We start from the raw sequence: 14,625 nt of genomic DNA on the forward strand, positions 1-14,625 counted from the left end.
TCTACTATCTGCTAAATCAAGTAAAAATGCACATATCTACATGTTTATTGTGAATGATTCATCCATGTGTGGTCTGGTGACTTCTTCAATCAATCGATTGTCTACAAGCTCGCATACATTTTTGAATGAAACGCCCATACCTCAAAATCCAACCAACAACCTATTGGATAGAACCAATTCCTCACCCTACATTTCTTTTTATTTTACGATAAACTGATGCACTTGAAATTTACGCCACGATACTGAAGAAAAAGATATGTCTGTTCTTCCATTTCGTCACAACTCTGACGTGCTGAAAATGTGATTAGTACCGGAAGTATGTAACACTCGTTAATCATAATGTTACACCAACAATTGTGCCCCCACTACTAAACACTGATTAAAATGAATGCTGAAGTCCTCACGCTCCTATTCCTAATGAATTAATCAAATTCAGCTCAAAACACATGGCACACCCTAACATGTCATTATGGCCTTGTAATTGTCCATCGCATTCATTCTGCAGGACAAAAGAGTGCTGGAGTGGTGGAGCACGCATCAAGGGGCACTAAAACTAACCCTTTAGTGCTCCTGAAACATGACCTGGAAACACTTGTTGTTTTTATTGTTCATCTCAAAACAGCATGCAAAGCACTACGCTAACTAATCCCATTACGCTAATCCGCCTCAAAACAACTTATTGAGCAGATAAGAGTGTGGATAATTTATGCGGGATTCAAATGAGCACCAAATCAGAATAATTAATGGAGGCCCCGGCTTAATTAGCCTGGCACTGGGAAACACTTCCTGCGTTCTCAACCAAATGGATGCACGACGCGTTATTTCAAAGAGCCCAGAGGGGCAGGAGACCAGGGAAGCACCTTTTCATGATAGCAGCCCCCAAAAGTGTGTTATCTGTACTTGTCTCGTCCCTCTGGAGGAGCTTTGCGAGGAGAAGCCGAGTAAATGTTAATCCTCCATATGGATTTATTTTCAAAATTAACCGATTCCGCATTTGCTTCGACCTCTTTGTAGGGTGAAGTTGGCGGTGAAATTGTGCAAATCAGTCACAGTTGGGGTGACATTTAATTAGGCAACAAAGCTGTTTACAGGAACATAAAAGCTACACGTTTGCTGCCATGCACATTAATGTGTATATTTCAGAAAAGTTTCCAGTCCAGCAATTACCAGTGATGAATATAAGCAGGAAACCTATGCATTGATGAATAAAACATTCCCTTATTAAAAATAACCTCCATCTAAACAGCCTCTGGCATCAACAAATCATAGCAAGAGTGTGGGTCAAGGTAAAAAATAAAAATAAATAAAATAGTACCAGGGAGTCCCCAGAAAAACCACTCTACCTGAACATGTCGCCCAGGCCCTTCAGCACGCCTTTCTTGGCTTTGCTCTTGTCTTTCTTGTCCTTCCCTCCTCGCTCCTTCTTCTTGTCCTCTTTGGTGCGTCCTCCGTTCAGCTGTTTCTCTGTGTTGGAGGGTGGGAGGGTGAGGTCCGTGGCCGTGGAAATGGAGTCGTGGCCTGATCGTGAGCTCTCCTCTGTATCTTCTTCCACTGAGATGGAGGAGAGAGAGACAGATAAACATCAATGTTGAACTCAGACTATATGTAAGGCACTGCAAGCTCTTAATTAAGAAAGAGCAACAAACACTTAGTCGCACAAGGTTAGGTTTGCCAAATAAAACCAAAAACAACACACTAGCAACCACCAAAAATACCCTATCAAACATCTAGCAACTACCCATTACACTTTAGCAACCACTTGTTAAATAATAATAATATTAATTAAAGTGGCTGTTTTGCAAGTTTCACTGACATTTTCAATAAAATAAAATAGAATAAAATATCTCTAGTGATTTATATAATAGTAGACTGAAACCACAGTTTCATTGAATGATGATACTACAACTACTATTATTAATTATAAAATTTTTACCAGGCAAGTACCGCTAACATTTAAAATAAAATAAAATAAAATAAAATAAATTTAAATAAAATTACAAATAAAATAAAACAAAAAATAAAATAAAATAAATTTAAATTAATTTAATTTAAATCAAATCAAATTACAAAAAACAATAAATAAATAAATAAATAAATAAAATAAAATAAAAAATAATGTCTAGCAATTTGTATAAGCATAGCTCAACTGATACCACAGTTTCACTGATAAGGAATTTGGGCTAATTTAGTGTCTCAAAGCAGAACGGTCAACGGTCTGACTTCTTTAAACATTGACTTAATAAAACATCTTAATGAGACCTCGTCTTCAAGTCCAACTATATCTAACTATCATCTTGCCTGAATCTCTTTTGATTTTTCCTTAGCTGAGTTTGACCTCAGAGGTTACTCAATCTGAAGGAACCCCATTATCTTTTTGCTTCTAAAGGGTCACATCTTCCCACCACAGTCCGGCGGTCTCAAATTCGGTTACTCAGGAGCAGTGAAGGAAGCCTATTAGCGTTACTCCTCACTGACCCAATAAAACTCATGTAGAAAGTGAACTTAGAAGTTCAAAAGGCTAAAGTGCACCAGAAGAGGCTCGTCTTCCGTTCACCTCACCGCTCTGAACGAAGTTTCTGCAGTACCACATCTATAGCCTGTATCAGCTTCTGCAGTTTTTTGACCATCGGTTACTGAATAATAGTTTCTTCTGCTGAAGCTGAGGTCTAGAGATCATGCAGTCAGAATATAAAAGCCCTGGAGTTTGACTGGATGCTTTGGTTGTATAGAAAAGAGCAGACTGAATGTGCTGTGTTGCTGGCAATGCATTACAAGTAACGCAAGTAATCAGATTACTTTTTCAAGCAACTAGTAAAGTAACACATTACTTTTTAAATTTACAAGAAAATATCGGAGTTACTTTTTCAAATAAGTAACAGCAGTTACTTTGTTTTCCCAAGTATTGACTGACGGCTCTCCGGTTGCCATGTTGAGAGAAATCAGGAGTGAGTGCAGGCGTTGTGTGCGCTGTGTGAACATGATGTTACAGTAGATCTAGACTAAATGTGAACATGCATTTACTCATCTCACTCGCACAAAAAAAAAAAGATTCAGTATTCCTCAAAACGAATACAAATTGTGAAATGCAAACTCAGAATATTACACAAACCTGCAATATTTAAATGTTAAATAACACAGATGTATTAAATCCCATTTTATTAACCAATATCTTTGCTGCTGAATTTCGATGAGCTAATTCAACCATACTAATAAGCAAAAATGACCTTAGATAAGCATAACAATTGTGTTTTTTATTGCTAAAGATTAGATTATTTTATATTAAACACAAACAAATCCAGCCCAGATTTAAAAAGTAATGCAAAAGTAACACAAAAATAATGCAACACATTACTTTCCATAAAAAGTAACTAACACCATTTTTTAGGGAGTAACGCAATATTGTAACACATTACTTTTAAAAGTAACTTTCCCCAACACTGCCGAGTGTGCTTCAGAATAACTCTTTTTGTGTTCCACGTTTTGAGTTTGGCGATCATTTCAGAAAGAATTGCTTTGCTGACCGAGTATTTTATCACGTCACCACACTATTAAGATGTTTACTTGGAAGACAAAGAGTTCATCTCTTCTAATGGACAAGCCGAAGGAGGATCATATTTTCAGAGCACTCTTAACATCTGATAGCCCATGAATTTTGTAACGCTGATTTTATGGATTCCAGTCAACGGGATGATGTATTTCATTAATGATATATTAATGCAAGTACTTTGATGCTGTTTTGGAAAAGCGAGCGACTCTCTGTGGGAACATTTTATTTTGAAGTATCTTTTGCAATGCTAATTCATCCTCCACCACCTATCTTCGTGATACGCCGCATATCAGTATAATCATAAGGGACCGCAGCTGGCTGATATTGCTCATTTCCATTTCAGCAAGCGTCTGATTACAGCTACTGTCTCCATTCCTGATGGTCTGGACGTGATTAATTTGTCACTAATTGTAAGTTTAAAAACGCTCAGAAAGGAGGAAAAAAAATAGAGGGCACTAAAAGCAAAGTGCTTTTGAATAGAGCGACGTAACGGCGGAGATGTGGCGCTGGAGACAGATGCCTGTGTGATTAGAGCTTATTAATAACCAACAAATCTCTGACGCGAGTGAGAACTGGAAGAAAGGCCTCGTGAAAGCGAGAGACCGTCACGGATATTTCCGTATGCTCAGATGAGTGGTTTAACGTTCCTTTTGTTTTATTCACTTGTGCAATTCTGTCATTCTGCCATCTACTGAAACAATATCCGAATGGATCGGCATAAGACAAGGAGTGTGTGAAATCAGTGCATTGAACAATTACTGAGTTCTTTTTTTAATAAATCCAAACCTTTTTCAGCTCAGGAGATGATAATAATGCTAACAAGTTTTAGTTGGATATCATCTTCATCCTTTTTTTTTCTCGCCGGCTACTTATTGGAAGGCGACCAAGCTCAGATGCATTCAGCAATTAAAACTAGCCTTTGAAATGAGTCATTGTGGACATTTCTACATCTTTTCATGCTGTCGTGGAAATGATTCTGGATAGTCTGAGCATCAACGAATGTTCAAAAATGTCATTCTTGCCTTCAGAAAGATTGACTCTCAGGAGACGAAATGAAAAATAATAGGTAACATTTTATTCTGATAGTCCACTTTAGACATTCTACTGACTAGAAGTAACTGCGTTCAAGTCATCTCGGAAATAACTTTCGTTAAGCCCAGAGTTGGACAGAGTGTCATTATTTTTTGCATTTAGTTTTAAATATGTTTATTTACAATAAACCTATCTTGGTGCATCGAGAAAAAAAACACGGAAATATTGTACAATCATGAACGTTCATTAATTGAAAAAAAAAAAAAACATTTAAAGAAATCACAATCTTTACTGATCCCGCCACACATTGTACAGCTTGTGTATATTCTGTGTATATTTAATGTGCAATTTTGCAATTTGCCTATTGTTGGTATAGTGTTGTAAAGCACTTTGGTCAACTCCGGTTGTTTTTAAACTGTGCTATATAAATAAAATTGTATTGTATTGTATTTCAAGTAGAGTTTAAAAATTTTATTTTAAGATTTTTTTTTATTTTTTAAGAAAAGGTGCATCCATAACTTGCGCATGAACACACCTGACGGTGGTGAATAAACGGAAGTCCATGGACCGAATTCGTGACAGTAATAACGACTTGTCAAACTCGTAAACCAGGAGGGGAAGTTGACTACATTTCAACTAGCAGTCATTTTCATTAGAGCATTAGTAAACTGTCTGCTTAATATCTGCTAACACTTTATTTTGATGGTCCGCCAACACATTTTACTGACTATATGTAACTTGCAACTATGTGCACTCTAAAAAATCCTGGGGTATTTTTTTTAACCCAAATGCTGGGTTTTTTGGATTCTTTTTTCAGTGTTTGGATAGTTTTTGTGTTACTCAGATCCTGGGTCAGACGTAACCCAGCGGTTGAGTTATTTATCGCCGATATTGTGTGTCCTCTTCAGAAGAGAACAGTTCTAAGCGCCATCGAATTGATGCATTTCTTCGTTAAAATACAGGTTTGTGTACATTTCATTTTGTATCAATAAAATCGTTACTGTGCTGTATATCGTTCAATTTTATGCTTAAGTGGACGATTGAAATAAAGTGCAACCAATAACACAGGGAAGAATGCATTGGACAGGGCTCTTCTCATTTATAAACATCCCTATTAAGTTGAAAAATCAGATTCGTGCCTATAGAGTTGCAGACAATACAGCAGCGACTTCACAGATCAATGGCCTTTTCATTAAAACGGTTTTCACAGTAAGTTACGGTTCTGCTAATTGTTGACCGAAATGTAAAAAGAAATGAATTACAGTAATTAATGGCAACTTTCAGCTACACAGGACTGAGTGGTAAATGTTTTGACACCGCAATCAAAAGGCATCATTAGTCGTCTCCTTTTGACGTGCCACGGTATTCATTTCTCCTTTAGAACGCCGATCACTTCTAATGGAGTCTTGAAATTGGCACTCTGGCTAAAAACCCAGTGGGAAAAAGAGCCGAGCGCATTTCAGTCTGATATTTAAAAACATAAAACACAACGAAACACAGCCCAACTCATTTTCCCGGCTGGATATCTCCCAGTGACACATTTTTTCCTCGGGTGATGCCAAATTCACATTTTATGCAAATAAAAGTGTCTGTGTGGAAAGAAAAAGCCTGCCCTTATCTGTCAACTTTTGACTATTAACCTCGGTGACAAGCACAGGCAGGTTCCTCTTATCTAAATTGAAAAACAGAGTTATTTGAATATTGGAAGACGAGAAATGCAATATGCTTCTATTGCTCCGCTGAAGAGATAAGACAGTATTTAGCCCAATGTGGACACAGCTTACAAGAACAAAGCGATTGAGGGAAATAATTTGACTCTTTTGAAAAAAAATTCTGCTTGCTTTTAATGGAATCGTTTAATGGAGAACAAAGGGATGGCGTGGTTTTTCCCCCTGGCAGGTGTTATTAAACAGACAGGTCTGTCGGACAGACTTCATAAACTCATTTTACAGCACTAGTGACTAACACTGTATTATTGAACTCAGATCGCAAACCGTGTGAAACTATATATGTTTTAATTACTTCCAGTTAAAAAATGCAGTACTTGTCAAAAGTTTGGAAACATTACGATTTTTAACGAAGTCTCTTCTGCTCACCAAGCCTGTGTTTATTCGATCCAAAACACAAACATTTGAATGGTAGCATATCATGGTTTTTGCATAAAAATGGTTTTCAACATTGCTAATAATCATAAATGTTTCTTAAGCAGCAGATCAGCATATTATACTGATTTCTGAAGATCATGTGACACTGAAGACTGGAGGAATGATGCTGAAAATACAGCTGTGCATCACAGGAATAAATTCCATTTTACCATATATTAACATAGAAAATATTTATTTTAAATTGTAATAACATTTCACAATATTACTGTTTTAAAAACCACAATGCGTCCAAATGTTTGACAAGTACTGTATACATATTTTAATTTGATTCCTTGCTTATTATGCCAGAAAAAAACACCTTAATTGCAAGAAACCTTGGCAATAAAATATTTTAAAATGGGTTAATAAATGAAACAATCTAAAATATGAAAAGAATACAAATCGCTGCTGCAAGCAATCAATGAACCAAAACGCATTTAGTAAACCACTGAGTCTGCGAGCATTGAGAAATATCCCTTTAAAACCCAGGTCCCATTAGAGAAAAATGCCCAGCGAGGACGTCTGGAAATTCATTTGGTCATGGGAGAAATGAATAGTGAAAGTTATACACATGCTTATTGGCTGTTTATTTCCTTTCGGGTCTTTGAGGGAAGGCCTGACCTACTTACAGCGGGAGGATCTCTTCTGCTAGTCTAATCTTCAGAATAACACAAGTCGTCCTCATGAGACCCGCTGCCTTGTTTCTCTACTGAGTTCTGTCTATAAAGTGAACCTCAATTGGCGGGCGTCTCGTAATATTCTGGGCCAGTCATTGTGCGAGACAACTGATGAAATTGGCATTGACATTGTGTCAAGTCGCCTTTACGGTGCCTGCGCAATTATAGTAATAGCTGTGATTACATGAGTAGCCATTTTCAATATGAAGAGAAAACAGGAGGTTAAGAAAGCAGATGACGAGGCACAGGCTGGACTAAAGAATCATCAAACTAGACTGTTGTGTTTACATACATGAGCAAAACTCACTGCCCTCATGCGCTGCAGCATTTTATGTGCTGTTTGCTAGACTACGCATAATACAATGCTTTTAGTCATAATCTGTGTGTGTTTAATGCATACGTTTACCTCACTTACTGTACGTCAAAACTAGGCTAGGTTGTAATTTAAGCACAACTGGTGCAACCGGCCCCTTATTCATTTCGAGATTAATACAAGGACAATGTGGACCTTGAACGATTCACTGTGAGTCTGGTAATGCAAATGTGAATTATTTTGACTGATTCATTAATAGAAAGAAAAACGGTTCATAACAATCTGACAAATCAGACAGCTCAGCTCGTGCCATATTTGTCGCTGCACACAGAAATCACTGGCACACACTCTAATGAGACTCACTCTAGTGGTTGCTAGGGTGTTACCAGAGTATTTTCGGTGGTTGCTAGGGTGATCGGTTTCGTACAGGGACAAGCAAAGAGCATTGCTGCATCCCAGTTCGCCTACTTAAACTGTTCTAAAAGTGTGTACTCTTTTTGTGAAGAAAAAGCACATACTTTTGAGTGTGTAGCAGAAAAAGTGAATGAACAAACATATCTTTATTAAAGTTTGCAATGTTGTTGCAGATGAAATATAATGTGGGTAACATCAAATAATAATTTTTTATCAGGTTAGATATTGAAACGAAAACGTTTTTCCTTTGCATTTTTTAAAAGATTCATGTGTAGACAAAAATGTTTTCAAAACGATCCCCATTCACACGAATCAGCGAAAACGATTAAAATCCCTGTATTATGCATGCCAGGCCAGTAGATGGCGATGTCAATTTGTAAAGAAACACTACACACCTGCGCACAAACCTATAGACTAAACATGTAATACGCATGACATCCCCATTTTCACAAATTCACGTTTTTGTAGTTTACACGGAGACGATAAAGGCATCGTTTTCATAAACTTCCACTTTGAAACCTGTTTTCAAAAGTTTGCTGTTGTCGTGTAAATTAACGACCAAAACACAAAATTTTCGATGTTTTTAGTTGAAAATAATGTCATGTAAACGCCCCCTCTCTACTTATTTGTCGGTCTCACACATGCACCATGTTTGTAGTTTTTTAACACTTTTATTTCTGTTTGTAGTTCTAATCGAATCCGCTTCCAATACGCAATGGGTTGTGGCCAATATAAGTCATTGCACTTCAAATTTTCACCGTAAATAATAAACCATCCATGATACTCATTTCAACATACTACGATTCAGGACACACTAATGCCGAATACTATTTAGGATGGATACAATGCAAACTGGGACACAACTCATGATTATCCTAGTCTCTAGATATGATTCAAATCTCTCCTTCAATGTAAATCTACATGATTTTTCTCCAATACTTACACGTCTCCATCCCCTCGTCATCTTCATCGGAGTTGACTATGGTCACACCTGGCTTGTCGTAAGACTTGTCGATGGCCGCCCGGAAGCTCTCATTGCAGCCCCGCCCCCTGATGATTCTGGGGCGTGGCCTGTGGAACGAGACGTCTCCGTTGAGCGTCGCCTCGGCAACAGCCGTCTGGAGGCTCTCCAAGGAACTCGACTTCTTCAAACCCAATGACGGTCCCACATCTCGTGTGGAGTTCCCTTGGGGTGGAGAAAGAGAGCGAGAGTAAAGAAAACATGCCAGAAAGAGAAGACAAAAGACGCTGTCTCACTTTTTTCCTCAATAAATCCTTCCCTCCTAATTCACTTTTATAATTTACATCCCTCGCTGAAGACATATGTGCATATCGGGGTTGCGTTTATCTGAAGATGGAGGGTGAAAAAAGTGTGCTAAAATAATATAAAATATAAATGGCTCCATTGGATGCAAAGTGAGGTGTCAGATTATCCGTCTTGCATCCGTCACATTTTTAACTCTCGAGGTCATTTTTGCCTCTTTTTCCCCAATGTACTGTATGTGTGTGTGTGTGAGACGGTGAGGGAAAGTGCGCATAACTCCTTTCTGTAGTTTAAGGCACTGATGGATGGCCCAAATATGAGGCCCATTATATTCCCTGTGTGGTCGTGGGAGGAGGTGGAGGAGAGGGTGTGGAGAACAAGAGGGAGGAAGAGCAAAAGCTTGTAGACTAAACACGCTTTGAGACTCGGCCCGTTCAGATCCTAGCCGAAACTCCCTCAACTCCCTGTATTATGCATGCCAGGCCAGTAGATGGCGATGTCAATTTGTAAAGAAACACTACGCACCTGCGCACAAACCTATAGACTAAACATGTAATACGCATGACATCCCCATTTTCACAAATTCACGTTTTTGTAGTTTACACGGAGACGATAAAGGCATCGTTTTCATAAACTTCCACTTTGAAACTTTCCACTTTCCTAGCCGAAACTCCCTCAACTCGTCTGCTTAATGACCTTTTCATGCATTTAATCCACTTGTTTCTTGTTAAGGGTTCCTCACAAAGACACAGCAGGCCCACACTTCAAACATGCGCCAGTGCGGAGACAACATTAATCCTGCTTATGGAATTCTGTAGAGGAGGAATTCTAGAAATGCCTCAATGGGAGCGAATGAGCTTGGCTGCTCGGGTCAGGGAATTGCATGTGTGTGTGCAGAGCACAAATAGAACACTAAATGAGTAAAAAGTGGCGTAGGAGAGAAAAAAACAAAAAAAGGTCTCCTTTCTTTACATTGAAATTGAACATAACATGGTTTAAATGGAAATGGAAATATATATATATATATTTTTTTTTTTTTCCTGTGTATTTATTTTAACATTTATTTAGTTTTTCTTTTTTTTCTTAAATATCTTAATTTAAAAGGGAAATTTTGTGTAAAAATAACTAAAACTTAATTTACTCAAACAAAGTTAAATGTATTCTTTAACCTATTTTGCAATGCAATACAATTATCCCTTATTATGATGCTACACATAAACACTTGCACTGATTGAGAAAAATACAAGACAAACTTAATAAAATAAAATAAAATCCACACACACACATCAGCAGTCAAAAGTTTGGAATAATTAAGTTTTTTAAAAGAAGTCTCACCAATGCTGCATTTATTTGATCAAAAATGCACCAATATTGTGAAATATTATTAACTGAATTAACTGTTTTCTATAGTAATATATGTAAAATGTAATGTATTTCTGTGATGTGCAGCTGTATTTTCAGCATCATTGCTCCAGTCTTCAGTGTCACATGATCTTCAGAAATCAGTATAATATGCTGATTTGCTGCTCGAGAAACATTTCTGATTATTATCAATGTTGAAAACAGTTTTTCGCTGATTCATATTTTTGTGGAAACACTGGTATTTACCCAAGATTTTTTTTGCTGATTAAAAAGTACAACGAACAGCATTTATTTGAAAATTAAATTAAATTAAATTAAATTAAATTAAATCAGTCAATCTTACTGACCCCAAAGTTTTGAACTGTAATTGTAAAAATACACTTTCATGGTCGGTGTAATATTTACTAAAATATTAAATATTGACAATGAAATATTTATGGCCAGTAAACATTTTCAATTCATGTTCAGCTGGCTCATGTGGTACAAAGCTAATTTTGGATCCCATGTACGTGTGAATTTGTGATGTGTGTGTGTGTGTGTGTGTGTGTGTGTGTGTGTGTGTCTCATTGATTGTGCTTGGCAGTTTAAATGCTGAGGGTGCTGATCTGACCCACCGTCCCGGGACAGACCATCACATCTCCTCTGTTAACACACACACACATTTGAGAGGCAGTGTGTGTTTCTGGACATATCAACATATCCTTTTTTTTGCCAGCATTTCTTCCTGTCTTTCATCTACATACACATGAGTTTCTCCTCTCTTACGTATCATTCCCTCTCTCTCTCTATCACACATGTGCGTGTGAGATTTTGTTTTGTGTGTGTGTGTGTGTGTGTGTGTGTGTGTGTGTGTGTGTGTGTGTGTGTGTATGTATAACCGTGCGAGCCATATGGAACAGACTCTGAAACAGTTGCCAAGTACTAAAAATGATCTAAGCCACCTGCATGATTGGATAAAATAGTCTGTGTACCTCTAACAATAAACACTGATAAATGCCAGCATGCACGACTGCTTTACACACATGCGTGCACGATAGTTTCAGTGATGCATGATATACCGCTGCACAGCACATACAATCTCTCAGATGAACTCTAGATGATGCATTAATGTGAGTCCAGCTGTGTGCGTCTCATTGAAATGTACAGCGCAACGGGTCGGCGCGCGCACGCTCTAACACAATTAGCATGCAAATGATATATAAACAAACGTTAACCGACAGCAGCGCTACAGTTCTCGAGAGTGCAGCCGAGGCCTGTTTGCTGGTGTAGCGTAGACGCGTCGTTTCTCGCTCGAAGACCTTCACGTCAGATATTGATGGAAAATGTGTCGGCTGCGACGCTGAAAATACAGCCCTCAAACTCTAGCATTTAACGGGTCTCCCGCTTGGACAGCTGTAATTATTTTTTCAATGGCTGCTGTTCAGTGTTTAGATTTGGCTAGTGAGGCGAGACTCGGGCACTGGCTGCTCATTCTGTCAGTGAACGCCTGTTTAAGGGCCTCAAGAACAGCGACCCTGAACCGAGGGTCAGCAGGGAGGATTGGTTTGAATATATGGGTCAATGAAATATAAGAGTGCCGTTTTTTTCTTAAAGATACATTATTATTATTATTAAAATAAAACATGAATTTATATTAATGTTGGTTTCATATGATTTTGAAAAACATTTATATTTTCAAGATTTTTTATTTTTATTTAATACTTCAAAAAATGTCATGTTGTATAATCATAACATAAAAAATATAAAATTTTTGTCCCTGAAAACATGGGTGTACACATTTTTTATATAATATAATATAATATAATATAATATAATATAAAAAATATCTATAAATAATAATAACATATAATTTTTATTTTAAATGATTAATTACTGAACTTTTGCACAACACATTTTTTGCATGCTGACCATACCTCATGACTTGGACCTGACAAAATATTTTTCATATAAAAAATTATACGGTAAAATAAAATAAAATAATAAAATACTCAAGTTTTTTTTTTTATGATATTAGGACAATTATCTCACCCTGAAAATATAGAAAAATAATTAAAACTCTGAAAATAAAAATGTGCTCATGATAGAAGATGTGCATTCAAGTCATTGCATGCATGAATTATAGAGTATATACAGTATAGAGTATATATCTTTTTTTTATTTATGTTAATTATTTTTTATTTACTTTTTTACTTTTTTTTTTTAACTTTAAACTTATGAAATTAACCTGATAGATTAAAGTACACAAAAGTAGCCTCATATCACTCAGTCATACAGAGATTACAGATGCAAACAGAGCTGCAATCAGTGACGCAGGTTCAGGCACATTTAGGACCTCGAGAACTTCCTGGAATTGACGTTTGCCATTTCAGTAGACCTTAAAAACGGTCTTTCTATAAACGTGAACGTCACATATGGTGGCACTCTGTGTAAACATAGCTGTCTTTCAGTCTCCCTCATTCTCGTTCCTCCTCTCAGATGATGCGTTGAGCTGGACCCAATGGTTTGGTCCTTCTCCTAAAAACATCCTCCCTCCCTCTACAGCACGCTGAGATTCCTGACTGCTTTCAGACGCTAAATGGAGCGTTTCTGCCGGATGCGGAGCTCACAGCCCATCCTCAGCAGGAGAGACGTGAAGCAAAACAGCCATTAGCTTAGCAAAATAAACCTCCAACATCGTAAGAAAACAATTAGAAATCTATTACCTTCCCTTGAAAGACGAGTGCTTTAAACATTGTTTTAAACATCAGTATAAGGGGACTGAATGCTTAGGAATGAGTCCAGGTGTTTTGAGGTGTAGGATAGTAAACCAAACCAGAGCCGATGCTGTTAGCAGCTTCTGAAGCCAGGGATCCTTTATAACCCTCCTGAAAGCTCAGAAAATGACATAAAATGTATCAAAAAAAGTTCCATAAAAAGTTCAAATAACGTAATCTAAAAATAATATTAGTAAAATTATAATACAACTATGATATTAATGTAAAAATAACTAAGTGAAAATAAATTAGGACTGGGACTGCAAGCTCAAAAAATTACAAAAAGCACAATAAAAATGATCTATGTGACATAGATGTCATGCAGAATGACAAAATATGTATTCCAGACTAAACCTTACTAATAAAGGCCTTAGACAGCAGTTCTCATGTCCACCTGTAAACTAATGCAGACCATCTCATCCCACTTCAGCTCTCCGTATCTGCGTCTGTCTCTGTTTCTTACTAACAGAAATGAAAAAGGAAAGAATCCAATACGTCTGGCACGCATGTGAACTAATATCTTGTCCCATATGCTGGAGAAGCTCTTTAATCAGCAAGCTCCTCGTAGCATGTGAACACGAGGCTTTCAGAGCTTTACACACAGATCTGCTACAGTGAAGAGCGGGATCCAGCAGATAAAACCCACACAAATGCCATCTGCATCGCTCTCAGTCCTGGAATAATCAAACCGCACGCCACTGAGTCTCCTCTGAGCAAAACACGGCAAGGAACGGAAAGCTCATAATTGTGTTTTGTTCCTTCTTCCTTTTTTTCACCAAGAAGGATTTTGATGTGCAACCCTCACTGGATCAAGCCACTGTGATTCTTATCACACGTCACATACGCTAGTTTTATTGTCATGATCTCACTGCATTTATTTCCCCTATCATTTTGCATCTAGGTGAGAAAAAGTGCAGTGATATGTGGTTGGTATTGCATTAGATGGTAATACATATCAAGGTCCTGAATGACTTTCATATTCATATAGCATTTGTATAGCACCATGGTACTGGTATTCTTGGTTTCAGTATCGTGTACAGTACAAAAAAAATCCATATATATATATATATATATATATATATATATATATATATATATATATATATATATATTTTTATT

At 37.2% G+C, this 14,625-nt stretch overlaps 1 protein-coding gene across 1 annotated transcript in view; it reads right to left on the bottom strand.

Annotated features, from left to right (window-relative positions):
• pard3aa (par-3 family cell polarity regulator alpha, a) overlaps window positions 1-14,625 on the bottom strand; it is a 515,464-nt gene that overhangs the window by 140,286 nt on the left and 360,553 nt on the right. The window contains exons 17-18 of the mRNA XM_016282712.1: window positions 9,071-9,313; window positions 1,344-1,551 (exon numbers count right to left, since the gene is read on the bottom strand). Coding sequence (XP_016138198.1) covers window positions 1,344-1,551; window positions 9,071-9,313 — 451 coding nt within the window. The remainder of the gene's footprint in view (window positions 1-1,343; window positions 1,552-9,070; window positions 9,314-14,625) is intronic.

Source organism: Sinocyclocheilus grahami, unplaced genomic scaffold (genome assembly GCF_001515645.1).
Source record: "Sinocyclocheilus grahami isolate Dianchi unplaced genomic scaffold, SAMN03320097.WGS_v1.1 scaffold164.1, whole genome shotgun sequence".
Classification (NCBI taxonomy): domain Eukaryota; kingdom Metazoa; phylum Chordata; class Actinopteri; order Cypriniformes; family Cyprinidae; genus Sinocyclocheilus; species Sinocyclocheilus grahami.